The sequence below is a fragment of the Acomys russatus genome, chromosome 28 (genome assembly GCF_903995435.1).
Source record: "Acomys russatus chromosome 28, mAcoRus1.1, whole genome shotgun sequence".
Lineage (NCBI taxonomy): Eukaryota > Metazoa > Chordata > Mammalia > Rodentia > Muridae > Acomys > Acomys russatus.
The window spans coordinates 29,301,729-29,323,051 of record NC_067164.1 but is presented as its reverse complement, the minus strand read 5'-3'; the positions used below and the strand labels follow the sequence as shown (position 1 = coordinate 29,323,051).

The following is a 21,323-nucleotide window of genomic DNA, read 5'->3' as shown; positions in this document are numbered from 1 at the left end:
TAAAACAAACAAAAAATTCTTTAATTCTGTATAAATTATATCTCTGAATCTCAGGGAAGTAATAGGCGACATCTCTGCAAAGCCAAGTCAATATGAATTCAGTTCACTAAAAACCAACATTTGTTCAATAAACACACTTATTTTGCTTGGTAATTCTCCTACTTCAGGAACAGGGACTATATCCAAATAGTGGGGACTTTCACCTCCAACAAAAGCCTAACTTGGTAACAGCTAGGCTTTCACTGTGACACCAGAGGAATGGGCAGAGGTACTCTTTTCTACATTTCACCGGATACTAAGCATAAAGAAACACAACTGGGGTTGAGCCATGCAAATGAACTCGTTTTAAACATTTGACATGATTTTCAGCAAAATCATAATGTAAGCTCCTAAAGGCAGGAATACATACATTTTACACTGTATCATTTCTCAGTAAATTTATATGTGTATAAATTTCTGTTTAGTAAATATTATCTTTAATTTGTGACCCTATACAGAGTCACTTTCAAAATACCTAGTTATAATAATCCCATATATTAAAATGCATCCATAATGAATTCAGTTACCTATGAGGAAAAAATCTATAAGGTATTCTTTTGTCATGTGAATATATTAAATTGTAAACAAAATATGTTAGCTAAGTCTTCAGATTTTTTTTTTAAGCCTTCAGAATTTTGACTGCTTCATCACCAATGACTCTTCCTTTAAGAATATTGAAGCTGTTTTATTGCAGGATACTTTTTTTTTATCCTGTGTGGTATATTTTATAAAACTGTAATTTCATTAAAATCACCATTGTCTTAGTAATAAAGTAGTAATGATCATCAAAAAATTTTTTTTATGAACCACATAACATCTAGATAAAATGAGGAAGACAAACTACAAGTGACACATTGAGAGTGCTCCTGTCTTCGGAGACTATGCATGCAATTTTCACATATCCATGACACAGTTTGAAAACACATCTCACAGTGAGTTGGGAGGACCTGATCACTCATTTTATCAAGAGTGTAGACAGACAGAGTGTGGAAAGGACTAAACATCACACAGATAGTCAAGATAGGGATTAAAGGAATCCAGATCTCAAACTCTCTAACTCAGTTGCATTTAAAAATGTCTCATTGTAACTCGGGATAGCAAGGACTGCCCATACATTTTAGATGTGCATATCAAGTGTACCACTAAAATCAAGATTATTTTGCTTACTATACCATAGCAGAGTGCTAAGGCATCATGAATTCTGAGCATCCCAACCTTTCTTTCTTGACCCCCACCTCCTCAGTTTTTTGAGACAGGTTTTCCCTATAGCCCTGGCTGTCCTGGAGCTTGCTCTATAGACCAGGCTAGCTTTGAGATCTGCCTGCCTTTGCTTCCTGAGTGCTGGCATTAAAGGTGTACAACCCGCCCCCCCTCCCTGCATTCCAATTTCTAAAGTCTAGGGCAAAAGATCTTAGAACAATTCTATGTTTTTTGCAGAGAATTAAATGAGAAGGATTTGGTCCCTAATTTTCTATATCATTTTTGTTGTTGTTGTTGTTTGAGACAAGCTTTCATTTATGTAGCCTTGGCTGTCCTGGACTCACTTTGTAGACCAGGCTGGCCTCGAACTCACAGAGATTGGCCTGCCTCTGCCTCCCTGAGTGCTGGGATTATAGGTGAGCATCACTGGGAGCCCAGCTGCTTTCTATTTATTTTTAAACCACATTCTGGGTCCACTCATTTGATTTTACTAACCATCAATGTGCTTAACTGATCTAAACACCAATCTAAGTCATGAGTCACAGATCAGTAGAAAGCTTGTTGGTATATGCACCTATGTGTTAATGATATATACGCCTATGAGCTACTGATATATATGCCTATATGCTAATGATATATACGCCGATATGCTAATGATATATACGCCGATATGCTAATGATATATACGCCAATATGCCAATGATATATATATATATGCCTATGTAATAATGATATATACTCCTATGTGCAAATGATATATATGCCTATGTGTTAGTGTTCAGTTTTATAGCCGGTGAAAAAAGAAAAGGAACAATTTAATGTGAACAGCAACCTCCTGGAAGATTCTCATATTAGAATCGGAAAAGCTTAACCTAGAATTGATGAGTACCACAGATCAAGATAAAAGAGAGTGAATGATTGAGAAACTTAAATTTGGGGAAAAAAAAAACTTTTCAAATGTGAATGGAAAAAATGTTTCTTTAAGAAGAAAATATAACCATTGAGCTTAATTAAAAGGTTACCATATAAAAATACCACTTCAGTAATAAAAGTCTTCATAATTTAAAAAATAAAAACAAAATTTTATGCTTTGTCTGCAAAAAAAGCATACAGTAATTTGAAAGGATTATGGGTTCCAAAGGATGACCGTATAATAGGCTCGCCTTGATAAAACCTAGTATAAAATTTGTGTCTATCCTTCATCTACAAACTCAAAAGGGTCACTTCTGAGAACAAATGGAATGAAACAAACTGACTGGATTTCCCAATTTTTATGTGTTTCTCTTAGATTCTAGGTTAATGGAAAAAAATCACACAGACACATACAAACAACAGCAAAAACAACAACAAAACAAAGAAAACACACACACACACACACCCCACAACACCCCCAGAAGTTGGAATTTTCTGCTTGCTAGACTCTGTGCATTAAACAAACAAACAAACAAACAAACAAAATAAAAAATCCAAGGAGATAATGGATTTCCCAGTATAAAATTAGCTGACTGAAATCCTGGGTAACTTTTGCCTAAACCCATCCCCAGAACTTTATCTGTCCTTCTGACAAAATGTAACCAAATAAGAATCAAACCAGAAGCCCATGTTATGGATATTATGGACATATGAAAAATACATGCAGGAAAGTTAAGTATGCGAACACACACACACACACACACACACACACACACACACACACACACACACACACCGTGCAAACCTGGCAGCTAGGGAATGTGTGTGCACTTGTTAGAAGGTGAAATTTCAGTCCCTTTGATGAAGGTACCATCTTTCAGCCAAGCCCTGACAAAACCTCTGGTGCCTGTTAGACCACTCCCTTGCGATTCAGTTGCTGGGCTCCAGCTGGAGGTATGGGGGTGGGGGGTGAGGGGTGGGGGGTGGGCTCTTCCTCTCCATCAGAGCTAAGCGTTCCCAGACCCACCACCAGCCCTGGGTTCCTGCAGAGCACTCAACGTACACAGAAGAGTCCCGACATTGCAAAGAGCAGCTGCAAATGGATTTAAAATGGCAACGCCGACCAATCAGCATTGTTGCGCCCAAGCAGACATTTACACGTGCCTCAAATACGGCGGAACCTGGTGGCAGAGCTTAGCTCCCCGCTTTAGGGCTGCAAAGTAGGCATTTTTATTCTAAGGTGGTCTATATCTTTGTAAGAACATTTCTTTACCGGGTGAACATTTTTATTTTGGAGTCAGTCCAAAACAATTTTTGGGCGCGATGTGTGAAAATCTGAACCTAAGTCCCACCCCCAACCCCCTTTTCCAGTTTTGTATTTTTCAAGGATGAGGAAGAAGTACATTTTAGAACATTCTCCAACGTTTAAAAACTGACTGTGGCCACAATAGTGTTCACATAACAGAAACAGCCCTGGCTATCAAATTAGGACTTAGCAGAAAGGAAATCTGAAGGGAGAAGGTTAAATGAAGGTAAAAAGAAGGAAAAACTAGGCAATTGATGCAGTTGTGAGGTAAGGCATCTGTAAGGTCCTTATCCTTTATGGGAGTCCGAAGATGGTTGTGCAGCGCCAGCTCCTCCAGTAGTCAGTGCCGGAGGAATGAAACGCTCAGTGAAGAAGCTGGCACATTCGGTGTTCCTGGGTGCGGTGTGTAAGTGTGTGTATTTGTTGCGAATGTGCTTGCTGGCCCATCCATGTGCCTGGAAGTGTGCATTTGTTTGCGTGTGTGTTTACCAGTGCACTGTGTGTGTGTACGTGCATCTGCGTGCAAGTATGCGTGTGGTCACACTTGTGGGCACATGTATCTTTGAGCTCCCTGTGTTTGTGCTCCTGGCCCGTGCACTCTGTGGTAAGGGCACTTCTGAACATAGCAGGGCTGTATGGAGCATGCTGCCACTCCTTGGCCGCCCTTTCCGCGGGGCTGAAATAGAAGGCGGCGGTAGTTGGCCCTGAATGCTTCCGGAAACCTCTGGCTCCACTCTGTGGAAGCGCAGGTAGAAGCCAAGCTACATAGAGTGGTTCTGAGGTACTTATTTTCTCTCGCCTTCTCAGGACGACCGCCTTGGAATGGCCACCGGCGGCGAGCCGGCTGGAGAGCCAAGGTCCTGTCTCTTTAACCCCACCGCCGGCGGGAGCACGTGAGCCAGGGCTCCGGGTGCCACCCGGGCGCCGCCGCCGCCGCCGCCGCCGAGGCAGTTGTGTTTCGAACGCTGCCTCTGGCCGGCGGCCAGGCTTCTTGCTCGGCGGTCCGCCTAGACTGCCCCCTCCTCTTGCTTCTCCAGCAGCCCCCTCCCCTTTATCCTCCCAGGCTCAGAGGTGGGCACTCCCCGCCTCCCGCTACCCCCTCCGCAAGTGGGAGCGCGAGAGCGCGTGTGTACACACACACACACACACACACACACACACACACACACACACACACACACTCATCCCTCTTGAATCTTGGGCAGGAACTCAGAAAACTTTCAGCCTGGGCAGTGCGCACCGGGCGCAGAACTCAAGAGGCCAGCAGCTTGTCCCTCAGCGTCTCTGCAGTGCCGCCGTCGCCTGGCCCCGCCACCCGAGGAGGCGCAGTGCCACCCACTGCTCTATTCCTTGCTAGAGCTGAGCAAAGCGCCCTACCCAATCCCGGCAGAACCTTTCCATCCTCTCCTTGCTCTCCGACGACACAAGTCTGTCTCTCCGTCTCTGGCCCTCTCTGTCTCTCTTTGTCTCTCGGTCTCTCAGTCTGCTCTTTCTGTCTCCCTGCCCACCTCCCTTCTCTCTCACTCTCTGTGGGGTGGGGGAGAGGAGGAGGAATTCTTTCTCCGCCTAACATTTCAAGGGACACAATTTACACCAAGTCTCTTCCCTTTCCAAGCCGCTGCCGAGCGTTCTCAGTACCCACAACTCCCGATCCTTAGAGGAGAGGGGAGCCCTCTCTACCTTCAACTCTCCTTTGCTTCCCGCCTCCTCTCACTACCTCCACCTCCACCTCCGCCACCCACCGCCCGCAGCGCCTCCTCCTCCTCCTTCTCTTCTCCTCCTCCCTTCTCTCTTTTTGGCAGCCGCTGGACGTCCGGTGTTGATGGTGGCAGCGGCGGCAGCCTAAGCAGCAGCAGCCCTCGGCGCGCGCGCCAGCTCGCCAGCTCTCGCGGTCCTGCCCTCTTCAGCCTTCTTCATCCAGTCTCCCGAAAGGTGCTGGGCGGATCCAGAGCGGCAGAGGCCAAGCGGTGGTAGCGGTGGTAGAGGCGGCAGCGGCGGAGGCAGCGGTAGCGGCGGCAGGAGGCAGGATGAGCGCACGCGGTGAAGGCGCCGGGCAACCGTCCACTTCAGCCCAGGGACAACCTGCCGCCCCAGTGCCTGAAAAGCGAGGACGCGGCCGACCCAGGAAGCAGCAGCAAGTCAGTACGCCGGCTCGGAGGGGCCACTCAGCCCACCCGCGATGCCTCTGCCCCGGGGCCCCGCGACACTCCAGGCGACCGGAGCGCGGGAGCGCAGCGGCTGCGGCGGCAGCGCTAGCTTGCCCGCCAGCCACTCGGGTGTAGGTGGGCGGGAGACCGATTCGCCTCGGCGAGCGCGCGGCGAAGGCTCCACGGTGCCTGTGCCCCACGGCACCGGGAGGTGGGGGGCCGGGGACTAGTCGCAGCCACGCGGCGGGGTGGTGGGGTTGTTCCAAGCACAAACCCGGACTTTCGCTATTGTGCGCAGCCCCAGAGTGGCGCGGCATGGCTTAAGGGACAGCGAGCCTCTGAGGTCCCACAGACTAAAAGCATTGCTTTGTCAGCCGCTTTTGCGACTGTGCAGCTAGAAGGCTTCCGGGGGGGACTGGGGCATTTAGGAGGGTAGGGATTCGGTAGGTCGGAGGCTCAGAGACCAGCGGCACTCTCCACCTTCCCGGGACTGCCGGCGGGAGGGAGGCTGCTGTGCCGCGGCCGCCCCCTCGGTGCCCTCCCTTCATGGCCCAAGGCTCGCGCCCTCCCGACAAAGAACGCGTGCGGAGCCGACTGCCTGCCGGATGCTCCTAGGGGATCTTTAAAAGTCTGCCAAACTGCACCCGCCGGAGCGGGTGGGGAAGGGAGCCTGGGGTATCCCAGGCCCCCGCGGGACCGGGAAAGAGAGTCCTAGAGAGTGCACGGTAGCTAGGGTCACTTCCCCGCCTGAAGCCCGGTCCCCTTTTGGCTCCTGGATCTCGCGCCTCCGAGCTGCAGAAGTTTAATGTCCTTCTGGGCGAAAGGCTGGGGGCTGGGAGGGGATGGTCGAGGGGCACCCAGGACACCGCGGAATGGAGGGTTTTGTCTGCGGATGCAACCAATTAAGCGTGCAGCCGGCTTTTGCTGAGCTGAGCGCTGCGCCCAGAGCCGGGGGCTCGGGGCGAGTGCGGGGAGGGGGGGGGTTGTTCATCAGCAATTTCCAAACCTAGGGACGCGACTATTGAGTACAGTTAAACTCCGCACTTCCTGGCCTTAAAAAAAAAAAAAAAAAAAAAAAAAAAAAAAAACTCTAATTTTTTCTTTTGCCTTAACTCTCTTTCTTCAATGAAATAGACTGATTAGAAAAGTCCAAAATCGCCCAGAGCGCTAGGTGGGCAATCGAAGACAGTTTGCCGGAGTGTTTTTAGAAAAAACGAGGGGTGTACCCTTTTGAAATCATCAAAGGAAACAAACCAATCTAGAGGCCTCCACGTTTCCCGCTCTGCCCTTAGCGACACTTTACAGTGCATTTGGATCCTGTTTTACATCTCCCAAGAAGTCTCTTTACTTCCCACCAGCCACCTAGCTTTTCCGAATTCTACTAATCACACCTCCCACCCATCACCCACCCCCAAGTCTAAAAGAAAACGCTACGGGATCCGGAGGTAGCCTGGAGTTTTTACCTTTGAATTAACGCCGAGGTCACAAAGAAAAATGTGTTTCCGATGTGTTTGCTCTAAGTGTCCACTGGCACTAGTACCTATCCAATGGAAGTTTCTAAGACACCCCCCTCACCACCACCACCACCCTACCCCCACTTACAGGCGCACACGCTCTAGAACGCGAACTTCCATTAAGAATGTTCCTGAGTTGTAATTAGTCTCATTTAATCACCCAATTTGAATGAAACAAGAGTAGGATCCACTGGAGAGAGATGGTCGGCGGTGCGTTGTGTAGCAGGGCATTTTCTTAACTGCCTGAGTATTGGCTACTTAGCCTAGCACTCAAACGTTAATATATCTGGTGACCTCCTGGTTGTTTCAGCTTCTCCTCCCTACTACCCACTCTTTTCCATCCCCCCCCCCCCCCCCGCCGAAGAGTTTCTTTTTTTAAAAAGTTTTTTTGACGACAACATGTTTATTTTTGTTTAAAAAAAAAAAAAAAAAAAGACTGGAGACCATGCCTGGCACTCCAAAAGGAAGCAGAGAACTGAAGCAATTATCTAGACAATTCAAGCAAAACTTCCCACCCCCAGATTTACCGTACTTATTTGGAAACTTTAGGGGTGTGGAATTATTCTGAGCTGAAGAATTTGGATAATCGCTCCAATATTTCACTCAGAATATATGGGTTGAATCCTAAACCACCTGGAACACAGGTACTTAGAAGTGGTTGCAAGCCATTCTTGTTTTCTTTCTTTCTTTTCTTTTTTCTTTTTCTTTTTTGTCTCCATCTATCTTTCCAGCTCTCCCCAACTATTTCTGTTGTTTGAAATCCTAGTGGAATGGGGAGTGGTAGTTATCGAAAATGTTTATTATTTTTGTGAGTTGCCAAGTGCACAGCCATGTATAAACTTTGTACCTTAAAAACATGACTTTCCAGGACATGCAACTTTCCCCAGGCTTTGGCATCATTTTGATTTTGAAATATAACCCGGTTTTCACATGTAAAGCAGTTTCCTCTTTGAACACTGGATTCAAACTATGGTCATAGCTGCCTTTCTGTAAGCGTCACTGTCGTCCAACTATGCGTGAACTAAATGCCTTCCAGCAGGCTGCTTAAACAGCACATACAGAAAACACAGCCTGAGTCAGGGTCAATTTCTTTCAGCCGGTCTAGCCACAACAGCTTTTCTTTTTCTCCCTACAATTAGGAACCAACCTGTGAGCCCTCTCCTAAGAGACCCAGGGGAAGACCCAAAGGCAGCAAAAACAAGAGTCCCTCTAAAGCAGCTCAGAAGGTGAGAATTTTCAAGTCAAGTTCTCCTAATGTTTCCAATGACCTCCATGTGATTTTTTTCCCCCATCCTAAATCTACACACAAATAACTCAAGACATATTTCCTATATTTGTTAGACGGGTCTTAACCGTTTTTGTTTTCTTGTGATGATACTTAGCTTAAAAGCTTCGTGAAGATAATGGTGATTTTAGACAAACAAAAAGCCATTGAAAATAGTAAGAGCCTTGGGGAGTGGGGTGAGGGGGTGAGGAGTGGAGTGGGGGAAGGGCCCAGTGGGAGTAGAAGTGATATCATTACTATTTACCCCCATGGTGTACTAGTTCAGAATAAATCAAAGCTAGAGATTTTGACAGGTGGTGATGTTCTGGGAAAAAAATAATTAAGATTAATTTACTCAGTACTTATTTATATGGTGACTAGAAGCCAAGGTACCCTATTAAAGTTAAGAATGTGTCAAGTAGATGCTAATTAAAAAGAAATCCAATTATGGGTTACTGAAAAGAGATCTATGAATTTACAGCTAACTGTGGTGATAAAGATACTATTTGCATCAAATCTGCAAGATAATTTGTCATAATCACGAGAATCTTTACCCCAAAATGCTAGACAATGAGAAGTTTTAAAAATAAATATTTGTTTTATCTAATATTGGGAGGTGTAATATAACCCAACCAAGTGTGATAATCATTTTTTTTAAAAAACAGATTTTAAAGTTGCACCTTTAAAATCATTATTGTGTTGTTTGTGTGCAGTAGCGTAGAGGAAGTATTTCACAGTAAATGCCTCTATAGAGTAGTGGTGCAGAATATATGTCACCCTTTGGTCTTATAAAGTGGAAATAGTTTGTATCTTATTTTTAAGTGTGTGTTGCAATTGAAAGTTATAGTTCAAAAATTAGATAAATCTCCACATATCTTTTCAGAAGATTTAAATATACAGCATTTGTGTAAAATGACTCTTTGGTGAGGGGGACCAATATTCTGTGTGTATTTTCCTGTGAGTGAGAAAAGAACACTGATCACATTATATGGGGGTGGTTCTAAGTGGTCTACCCTGCCGTGGATACTAGTGAGGTATAAAATCCACTTAGGATGTAATTATGACTTCTATCTGTTTTATTTTAACAGTTTTGAACAGACTGAAAGAGCAGATTTCTCTATTATTTGAATTAACTGAATTTTAAAAATATATTTTATTAATTTATTCATATTACATCTCAGTTGTAATTTCATCCCTTGTGTCCTCCCATTCCTCCCTCCCTCCCTCCCTCCCTCCCGTTTTTACCCTTCTCCCCTCCCCTATGACTGTGACTGAGGGGGACCTCCTCCCCCTGTATATGCTCATAGGGTATCAAGTCTCTTCTTGGTAGCCTGCTATCCAATTAACTGAATTTTAAAGTTCAGCTAATATTTAACCAATTGGCCCTCAAGTGTCTCTAAATAACTTTGTTATTTAAGTAATGATACATAATGTGGTGTTCTTAATATGAATGCTTTCTCTTTCTTCTATTTATAAGTGACTTGAAATGGACTTTTTTTTTTTTTTTTTTTTTTTTTTTTTAAACCAAAGAGATATTCTACATTGTGTTTCTGTGGCACTTACTTACTTCTGCTCTCAGGGACAGCACAAAAATGTTTTGGTAGCTACTGGCAAATAGTTAAGATATTATATAATCACTCTGAAAATGCCTTATCATAATATTACTTAAGGAATCTTTAAAACTCACCATAAATTAATGATTTGGAAGCTAATAATAGAAAGGAAGGTGGAGCATCTTCTTGATGTTACTGTTTAACAGTCTCCCTTGAATGAATGAGTAGGAATGGGCCCATCAAAGCAAAGTGGGGCATCTTCTTGGTGACTATGTAACTCTCTAACTGGCCAGAATTGGCAGGATGGTCCTATCATGGCCTCTTCACTTTAAAAAGTGTATGGTTGACAAAAGGAATGTCAAGACTTGTGCCTGATTTAACATATAAAGGGAAAAGAAACTCCAAAAAAAGCTGATCCACTTCCAGGCATGTTTGGTTTTCAGTGACTTTGGCCATAAGCATCTACAGCTGGCCCTAGTAGGCTGCCCTCTTCCTGTCATTCTTGTACATACGCATATTGTGTAATTACTAAAACGCAATTACTTCTCACCAAAGAAAACCTTTTCCTGAAATGTTTCATTCTTCAAGGCATACTTACTTCACACAAATGTGCTCCTCTTTTAGTAAAAAATGAATACATACATTAGTCTAGAATATGACCTTATTTTTCTTCAGCTCTGTAAATCATATTTCACTTGGGGAAAGTGATAAAGAGGTCATTCCTGGAATGGATAAAATTAAGGTGCTTCACTTTCATGTGTTTTTATTGAGGATGTTTCTATGCCTTTATACATATGACTATCAACTGTGCATGGTAATCTAACAAGGCATGCGCTCATTATCATGATTTTTGAACTGAAAACCTTTTTAGAAAGAGTTATACAGTTCAAAAGACACAAGATGAAAATACCTCACCAGACTGAGCTGAGCACATGTGAAAAATCTACTCTATGATTAATGAAGTATTCTTCTGTGCTCTGGGAATTATCACACACACACACACACACACACACACACACACACACACACACAGAGAGAGAGAGAGAGAGAGAGAGAGAGAGAGAGAGAGAGAGAGAGAGAGAGAGAGAGCGCTAGTAAGTACTTGAGAGAAGCAAACCCTCAAATAAAGGAGATGCAGTGTATACTGAGTCCTGATGATGCTGTTTCCATTTTCTTGCTGCTGTGAACTTTTTTTTTTTTTAACTAAGTTTATGCTTGGACCGAGCAACTGGCCTTGGGGTGTTTGAAAACAAAATTGCTGTTGAAAAAATTAACAGTGAGAAACTTGACAATGCATGCAGAATGTTGTAAGACCAGGTGGATGAACAATTGCTAAGTTAGCCATCCTTTAAATTTCAATAGAAAGTTTATTTTGTGTCATATATACAAGAAACAAATTAATAAAATTATTCTTCCATCAAGACCAATTCTATGGATAACCCTTGTGTGTCCGTTATGGTCATTCCCAGGAACTCCCCCACTTGGAATGTAACCTTAATAAAAAGAAATAAGAAGTTGGTGCCTTCTGGAGTAAATGATTTGTCTGCGTGTGTACGCGTGTGTTGTTACCGTGTGTCTTTACCATTATATTTGTTTGTTTTCAGGTCCAGGGTTACCTCCTAATCTTTGTGTCATGTTCTGCTTTCCATTTGTGGTTGAACTTCCTGGAGATGCTTTTTCTTTTCACAGTTCTTATGTGTGGAGGGAAGGAAGATAGCATCTCCTTTACGTTGTGTTTAGGGTTTTGTTGTTTTCTTTTTAATCAGGAGAGAATGCTGAGGGCGGGGCTGTCACTAAAAATCTCTGCCTCAGGTCACAAGTCAAACTGGTCTTCAGGCTTCGAAGCAGGTCCCATTCAGGGGCTTCTCGCGATGATGCATGTCCCTCTGAGGGTGAGCTAATCTTACCAGAAGGATTCCAGACATGAGGTAGCCCTGTTTCATAATGTTAGCAGCTTGGCTCCCCTTTTGTTTTGTATACCTCCTTTTACTTGAGGCGTAATGGCCAGACCAGAGAACAGAGTACAGAATGCAAGCTGCATCTGAGTAAAGCATGTACACTTCGAGTAACGCATTCAGAATAACCATTTAATTCTGTCTTCATATCCAATGTAAATAAGCCCTGGCTAACTGGGTACCCTGTAGACTGAGTCCATGCCATTTGCGTTCCTGAAAGTGATTGCCCCTGCCCAATAAATTATTACTAATATCAACCACAGACACTTTAGGATTGGAGAATGAAGGTGGGTCTTACTCACCATTCCATATAAACTGCAGAGGCTAGTCTAGTCACTGTGAGGAAAAGCATGGAAAAGGGGGGGCAAAGGCACCTTTGATGACTCAGTCAAAGATGACACTGAGGGTGGCCATAAAGTTCCAGCCTGTCCTTTCTACAACATTAATATGATTTAATATGCTCCCTCTGTGTTTTTAATGGGCAGGTAAGTTCTAGTGTAAGACTGACCCCAGCAGAGTGCACATAGGGCGGATCAAATGAAGGAAAGTGCACCTGTTGTCTCGGCCATCTTGATATTTGGAGCTGACTTACTTCAACAGCGAACCCAGGGAAGAGAAAGCCTTAATGCTGCTGTAAATCTCATAAGCTAGTGCCACCAAGTCATCCCAGATCAGACGGGTAGGGAGATTCAGACACGTCCCTGTTATTTTTATGCAGTAACTTTGCTCCAGGGATGCCCAGTCTTATTTCTCTGAGAACTGCCAACCCTCTTAACTCTTTCAAGACTCCCGTTTGTTTAATGGCGTTTTAATGTATTCATTTATTTTAATGCGTATCTGTGTGCCTGGTGTCCTCACAGGTCAGAAGAGGGCACTGGACACCCGCCCCCCGGAACTGTTGTTATCAGAAGAAGAGCCAGTGCTCTTAACCACTGAGCCACTTCTTCGGCCCAACCCCCACCCCATTATTCCAGCTGGCTTGGCTCTCAGCAGATCATTTTGTGAAGGAGCCTGAATGCTCCCAGTTGTGTTTCTGTTGCATTTCAGTTCTTTGTTGAAAATAGATGGGCGATGAAGAACATTTTATGCCGGTTAGGTCATTCAAACCTGTCTTGTCTTGTGAGCTGGCTTTTTAACAGTCTCCAGAGTTCACCTTAGGACCACGCGGCTTACTCGAGGGCAGAAGCTGAAATTCAGAACCCCAATGCTGCAGTTCTTGGTCGAGCACCTGTTGCTCAGCTAACCAGGAGAAAAATGAGCATCCAACCATCAATATTTATAAACTGAGTTATATTTATTTATATAGCTTCAATACCCTGAACAAGTCTGAATGGCATATTCTGTTGTTCGTTTGTTTATCTTTTAGGCCTGGGGATGAAATCTAGGCAGAAGAAGTAGAGAGACAATTGAGAGTAGCAAAGTCTCCAGCTTTGAACATGAGAACTCTTCCGACAGTTTTGGCTTTGGTTTTAGCTTACTGTGTATGTATGTGGAAGCAGGTGTGCAAAATAATGACTGGGGGGCTCACAGAAGTGTTTCCTTGAGTAAATGAGTGTAAGCTGCAATGGATGATGGGATTTTCTTATATACACCACTGAAAATATATTATGTGACCAAACTGTAGCATCTTTTCAAGACTAAAAATGGTTGCGCTTAGCCTTGGGAAACCACAGAACTGGTTATAAAAATGGTAAAAGGAAAATTTACCTAGTGCTTAATCCAAATGATTGATCCAGTTGAATTCAATTCCAATAGATGTTGGTTCACGTTGCTTATAAATTTATTTTAAGGAAAAGCTTGAAGAAATAGTTTACTTTCCTAGATTTTTGACTAGATGTCCTTATGTCTTACAAACTCTTGGAGTTCAAGTATGGTTTAGTCTTTCACACACCACTGTGTGTGTTTGTTTTGTTTTGTAATTTTCCCAGTTCTTTTTCTGTGTTCAAACACGTACGGGTTTGAAATAGGGATTCCTGGATTGTATGTAACATTCACTATAACATAAAAATATGATGAGAACATTTGGAATTGTAAAAATTGAATAGCTATTTACATGCCTAAGCTTGACATGAAGTTAGACTTGAATTAGCCTCTTGGTTCCCAGCCACTGACTTTACTCATGTCCTAATAGGAATGTAGGAATATTGAAAATAATTTGCTTTAACTATTTATTTATCCTAAGGTGCTTTCTTCTTTTTTTAAAAAATTTGTTTCCCTGGCCTTTTCTCTTTTTTCTTTTTAAGTTCTTTCTTCTTACACCTTGCCTGTGGCCATTTTGCTTTGTATCTGAGACCATCTCTGCAAAGAAAACAGCCCTCCTGTTGTGACATCAGGTTGAGTCAAGTTCTGCTCCCTGTGGAAGTTCAGCACGTCACTGGGTCTGCCATGAAGCGGGAAACTGGGGAAGGGAATGGCCTGCCCTAGCTAAAGAGAAGTGTTTTTGTAATATTGCTGTGGAGACCTGCAGACTCAGTGGGTACTCTTCGGAAGGGCATTGTTTCCAAGAAGTAGTTATATTCCATTTGAGTGCCTATTCAATACCGTAGTCGTGCTGGGCCCTCCACAAATCGATTCACTATTTAATCCTCACTGAGGTCTTCACAAGTGGATAAAACTGATTCCATATTGTAACCTGCCACACGTCCAGTGTTCAACCCCTCTGAAGTTGGCCCTTCCGCTTCTTAAGATTCCTCAGTGTGTATACAATACCAACCACGAAGCTGATGTCTATCGTCTTCTTTAATTACTTAACATATAGACTGAAGTAAATGTGTGAGAAGCTTGAAATGTGGCTGTCTCCAAGATGTGAAGGCAGAGAAATGTGTGTCTTGGGCCACTAATGCTCAGAGACTTTGGGCCCTAGAATGATTGTTTCCTTACTTGTTAAATGAAAGGGCTACAAGAGATGGATTTTAAAGTCGTACCAAGCTCCTAAGGTTTGATGGAAATAGGAAGACAATAACAACAACAACAACGAGACACACACACACACACACAGACACACAACACTTCTCACCTTCCCACCCTTTCCCTCTCCTCACTGTCTCTCTTCTTCCTCCCCCTCCCTCCTTCTCTCTCTCTCTTTTCTTCCTTTCACAATCTGGTAGTGAAAGCTGCTTCTGCTGTATCAGCACCAACCATAATAATCACCATCTTCAAATTCGACGGAGATGTCCAGAAGATACATTTTCTGTTTTAATTTTTTTTTTTAAATATGGAAGTAATGACAACGTGGAATACCCAGCACCTCTTAAAGAGAATACATCTTTCATTTAGTGTCACCCTGCACTTTTCACGAACTGGCTCCTGAACATCTAAAATTTAGGAATACAGTTGTGAATTGTGTGCTTGACGGAGGCTGCTGAGTGTGAAGTTTTGCTTGTCTCAAGTGCAGAAAGCCTCCTGGCTCTGACCGCTTTCCTCCTTAAAAAGCAGAAAGCACCTAGTAGTATTTATGTCTCAATTATGCATGTATGTGAAGGACAGACCCCCAAACCCAGCAAAGGCAAGGCAAATATGCCGTTTTACAATATTGTATATGTTGATGTTTTAAAATGACTACCCGCAATGTTTTGATTGTCTTCGTTGAAAGACAGCACCCCAAAGGACACTAGAGACACATACACAAGACTGTTAAAGGTACAATTTTCCAGTACCTGAAAATCCTGGGAGCTACTCTGGCTTACAGACTAAAACCCCAGCTTGTTTTGCAGCTTTTGTGGAGTTGGGTCAGAGTGCTTCATTAGTGTGGGCTTTAAAGAACAAGCAAGCCTCCCAGCTAGAGGCCACACAGAGCAGCCAGCATGCTTCTTCTAGATGTCATCTCAGAAGAGAGTTTCAGCTTACATGGGACACCAGCCTCAAAGACCAGGGGAGCAAGTTTGCTTTTTAACAAGTCAGAGTGATGATCATGATCTTGTGCCTCTTTCGTTAATGGCATGAATTTTATTTCTCAATGGGCTTTTTGTAAATGGGATACTTGGTTAGAAGTTATCTTATTTGCAAGGCTTTCGCTCCCTCCTCTCCCTTTGAGAGATCTGTTTTCTCGGACTTTAAAATGCAGGCAGACCCTTCTTTTGAAAACTCCTTCTCTTCAGTAGATTTCAGATACAGCTGGGTCACCTCACACAGCCCCTAGGATGTAAGAATTGTATATAAATACCTGGTAGAGCACTGTTACCTTCAAGGGTAATAGCAGCCTCCGCTCCTCTCCAAGGACCACCCCAGTTCCCATGAGAAAGACTTCCTGTGTTTCATGCTCTGGGCAAACTGGCCTCCGACAACTGCTTCCAAACATGAACTCAGATGCTGCTCTCTCCCAGGGAACTGTGAACCTTTACAACTCTACACCAGGCAGGCATTTCTTCACACTTTTTTTTCTCTAAAGGAGCCGAGTTGAATATACTCGAATATTTTTGCCTTGACTCAACTGCCTGTGGGATTGGACTAACTTAAAGGAAAACTTTGCCTTAAGCCTTCTACCCTGTTAGGTATGCACACATTTTTTGAGCATCTTGTTTAGGGTGGGCACTTTCAAGTACCTTGATGTTCCTTCTGCGCCCACTCCCCCCCGAAAGCAGAACTTACCTGCACTTTACTGAGGAAATAGTAAATTAAGGCTTCTGGAGGTCCTGTCCCAAGTCATAAAGCTAGACAAGCAGTGAAAGGTCTTGGACCCTAAGCTTTATAAATCGTGACACCTTCATCCCTCTAGGGGACAATTTGGAAAGGCTTTGTGGTTTTCTGAGTGTCTCCAGCTTTCGCTTACCTTAAAACCCATGCTCTCGTCACTAAAGGTGACGTGGTACATTACCTTTGACCATAACGGAATCCTCCGTTGGTCCCAAACAAAGCCAGAAGCCATTGACAGAGCCAACCCTGACAGCGAGGCAGAGATCTTAAGAGCTACTGGATTTCAGTTAATTTTTAGAAATGAGCAAAGTCAGTGGCTCTGGGCACAGAGCCCTCTCGAGCGTGGCTAAGAGGGTAGCAGAGGTCTCAGAGGTCAAACAGAGCTGGATTTGAACCTCAGGCCCATCACTCACCGGTGTTATGTGTGCCCTAACTAGGATTTTGTTGCTCATCTGCAAACTAAGTAGAATAATGATGCTCCTGTTGCAGGGCTGCTCTAAAGGTGAAAGTAATGTGTGTACCTAACGAAAGCCAGGGTATTTGAAATGCTGAATAAATCGGAGCTGATGTTGTGATCATATAGAGCTTGTACTAATTACAGACTTGGATTAACCCATGGCTGGATAGCATATTGTTTATCATATATCATATCATATCTATCTTTCTATTCATCTATTAATCTATCTTTCATCTATCTGTTTATCTATCTATTGCCTATCTATCTATCACCTGTCTGTTCAGCTATCTATTATGTATCTTCTATCTATCTTGTCCCTTATATTCATCTGTTTTTATTAGCTAAGTTGAAGGAAGGTTTTATTTGGTAGTACAGGCTTTTAATATCTCATTTTAGTATCACAATATCAAGCCCCACTGACCACAAAACAAGCTGTTCTGATTCAGTCTGCCTAGATTTTTGCATTGAGGGATCTTGGGATGATTCTTATACGTGGAACAATGTGCCCTCAGTTTTCTTTTTTTCAGGAAAGTATAAACATGTGCTTTTTATAGAAGGTATACATGGTATATGTGTGTGTGTATATGTATGTATATGTATAGACACATACACATCGGTGTATTGATGTGCTCAGGGAAGGGAGTGAGGATGACCAAGTCTAATTAGTTACTTTATGAATGTTAAAATTGGAATCAAAATAGAAATAACCAATATCAGAAAAATCTATGCAGTATAGCAATGAAACAAACTCTTAAGATAACAGGAAATAGATTCATGTCAAACTCACATTGAGTGTGGAGTTACTGTCAACGGTGCCTTTTAAAATTAATAATTATGTTTATGCAGCTATGGTTTAAATCTCTGGGACACACACTGGTGATTTTTACTGGTGTTTTTTATTTCCTCTCTTTTTATCTCACTCCCTCCCTCTCTCCCCCATCCTTCCTTCTTTCTCTCCCTCCCTCCCTCACCCCCTTTCTAATTTTTCCTGCTTTAGACAACCGATTGACAGGCGATTATTTGGGGGCATAGAACAGGAAATCTGCCATTCAGAAGTTGGCAGATATTTATTGATTCATATTAAAGTGTTTATGTAATATTTTTCACATTCAGACTTGCTTTCCATAGTAACACAGAGAGAACTCTTATTATTTAAAATGAATATGTTAATATTAATTTTTTAACTAGTTGCAAAAGGAGAGTCCTGATCATTGAAGGAATGTTCATTCTGTAAAATATTAATTTGCATAAATTATGGCATGTGGGAATATTTCTTTTGTATGATCAGAAACAAAGGCAAAATGGGTTTAACAAAAGCATATTCATACATTTCTGAGGAGGTCACTCTACAGGAGTCTTTTATGGGTGAGGGGTTGCGTAGATACGTCTTTATGTCATGCCGTGAGCAGTAAAGAGCATCCACTAAACCCCACAGAAGGTGAAGTGTACAGAGAGAGAGAGATTGCCAAGACATTCTTGATACCTCATTTGCAGTCCAGAATGTTCTAACTGGAAATGCATTCCTTGGTACAGCGCTCGTAAATGATGTCCGGCAGGAGACTACATGACTTCCTTTTTCCTTTTGCAGAAAGCAGAGACCATTGGAGAAAAACGGCCAAGAGGCAGACCTAGGAAATGGGTGAGTAACAAGACATAATTTCCATTCTTAAACAGCAAAGAATGTCTTTTTAAAAATTAAAATGAAAACAAAAAGGTTTATTTCATGCGTGTCACGAACTGATAACTTTTGGCTTGATGAATCTTTGGAAGACTGGGTCACGAGACCTACAATCACTTCTTTACCATCTGGCTCCAGAATTTACAGTTTATTTTCCCAGGACATGACTCCTTCCTTCTATCACTTTCTGCACACCAACGGAGTCTCCACTCTTTTGTAAAGAGTAAGAACTGGATGATTTGTTTATGGGTCAACTAACTAGAGTTAAAGGAATCCTGAACCCTCAGGGGTTGATTACAATGGTGATAACGTTCAGAGGAGTCATGAATAAGATTATTATTATTTTTTTAATGTTTTTCTCTTTCTAGTTCCGTCTCTGGCTCTTCTTTTGGACTAGTCTCATTTTCTAGATGGTCTGTATCTTCTTTGTCACATTGGTTTCTTCAGGAAACAGGTGTCATTTCCAGTGTTCACAGCAAGCCTACATAGTGACAACAGAGACGCTGGTGCCAGGCGCAGACCTATGCTCTCCTGGAATGCCTTTCCCACTGGCGTCTCCACGGCAAAAGAAAGCTGTTTCTCAAGAAGGTGGATGGCATTGTCTGGCCCCAGGCTGTCTGGGTTGCAACTTTGCCTCTCCTCCCCCAAAGCTCTTGCCTGGTTTGGTCCTGCTCCCTCTGCTTTTAAATGTTCCTTTCCAGTTCTTTTGGCGGGGTGGGGGGTTGGGGGGGTGGGGGGTGGGTGGGCGGTGGGGGGGGTGGGGGGGTGGGGGGTGGGTGGGCGGTGTTTCCCCTCTTGGTCTGCTGTTCCTTTCCCCTCATGCTCGACATCACTTTCTATTTATCCTTTGGTATTGCCTTTCACTTAATTTATTCATCTTGTATCTTCCCCTCTGCTCCACGTGTGCTAGGATTAGATTTCTTAGCACAAGGAAATAGGGGTGATCTTTAGATTAAAGACGTCTGAGTGTTGCAGTGCATGTGACCTGAAAGCCAACACATTTTATTCATCCTGTTTCCCAATAAGTGACTTCTCTCCAAACCTAGTCTACACGGCCATCCTCCTGTCTCTGCCCCCTTACCTTAAACAAGGGCATCACACTGCCCCCTAGGCTGCCTCATCCTAAACCACTCAGAGAATCTTTCACTCCACTTTGGAAACTCCCCTCACCCCCACATTTCTATACTGAACCCCTGAAATATACAAAGCAATTGTTTTCACTTTAATTCACAGTAAACCTTCAAATACTTGAGGACAATGAACACTTCACATAAAGGAACATTCTTATTATTTGGTTCCCTTTATTTCTGAGCACATTTTTTTCTGTCTTTTTTGCTTGTTTGTTTGTTTTTTTTAATCTTCTGAAATGTGTTCCCCGGAGCTAAGTATCACATCCCAGGTGGGTGCGGGTTCCATAGGCAATGGGTTTACCTCTCTTGGAAATGTGGTTCCCTATTGCTGCGCAGTCAGCTTCCCTTGGACACACTAGGGTGAAATAGCAACTATTTCATCAAGTCTACCTGTTCTTTGGGTCAAGAGTATAGCTAGGGCAGAGCTGGAAGCATCTACGTAGAGCCGTCAGGAGCCTCCGCTAATGAGAATCCCCGCATTAGCAACATCTTTAAAAGTCCAGGCCTTCTAACAGCTCACAAGGTGCTCACATGGTCTCTTTAGCTTGAAGCTCTTTGGCCTTCTTGTCTTCACTCCTGGTTCAGCAACTGGGAAGGAGTCACAAACTTGCTCCGGGAAATCAGGGAGAGTCGCCACGCTCTTTTCACCGCAGTGAAGCGCGGCGCTGACTATGTTGCTAGTGCGAACAGACTAAACACAGGCCTGCTATTTCCCAAGCCCCCAGGCTCTGAAAGCACGCCCCCATCCTGTTGATGAATGAACAAGAAAGGCCTGCATGCTTTTTCTAGTAGTCAATAGGAGATATTTGAGGCCATAGGATTAGTAAGGCTAAAATGAAGTAAGTTGTAAGCCGATGAAAGTTAACCAGGCGAGTGCTCTGCTTCTTAGATCCACTACTTTTGAGGTACCCTTTAAGGTTCTTGAGTTAGTGTCCATAGGTCTTAGTCATGTCTGCTCTTCTCAGAAACTTTCTGTGGTCCCCAAATTGATTGGTGAATTGATGAGAGCCCACCCTAGTACTTCAGAGCCACCACCCCGCCTCCCTGCCCCCAGTTTATGCCCACTACCTCAGTGGCTCATGAACCTCTTTCTACCAAATATGGACCACTTAAAGAGTCTGTATAGTTTGTTTATTCTTAAGGGGTTCTTGTTTATTTGGAGGGTACCTGGTTTCTAGACATCTGATCATCATGCTGGGTAAGAGGTGCCTGGGAAACAGCAACCATGGAGACCCTGGCTTCCTGGAAACAGCTGTGGGATCTGACTTACCTGGCTGCTCCTACTTTTCGCTGATTGCGAGAAGTGAACCATGTGTGTGGTGCATGGTAGCAAGTCCTTGATTTGGTCCCCAAAGAAAAGTGCCTCAACTTAGGGGAGGAAATAAAAGGAAATGGTATATATATATTTTTTCTAGACAGCGTGTTTCCTCTTTGCTTGTAAATCTTCTCTTGGTGACTGTGCGATCAGTCACAGCGGTGGCGTCATTTGCTGGGAAGTTTGTATGGAGAAATAAATCACTGCATGTTCCATAGGAA

At 43.4% G+C, this 21,323-nt stretch overlaps 1 protein-coding gene across 1 annotated transcript in view; it reads left to right on the top strand.

Annotated features, from left to right (window-relative positions):
• The first annotated feature begins 5,276 nt into the window (after window positions 1–5,276).
• The window catches only part of Hmga2 (high mobility group AT-hook 2), a 116,149-nt gene continuing 100,102 nt past the window's right edge, over window positions 5,277–21,323 (top strand). Inside the window, exons 1-3 of the mRNA XM_051170734.1 lie at window positions 5,277–5,595; window positions 8,258–8,344; window positions 18,568–18,618. Of these exons, the coding sequence (XP_051026691.1) occupies window positions 5,485–5,595; window positions 8,258–8,344; window positions 18,568–18,618 (249 nt within the window). The 5' untranslated portion in view covers window positions 5,277–5,484. The remainder of the gene's footprint in view (window positions 5,596–8,257; window positions 8,345–18,567; window positions 18,619–21,323) is intronic.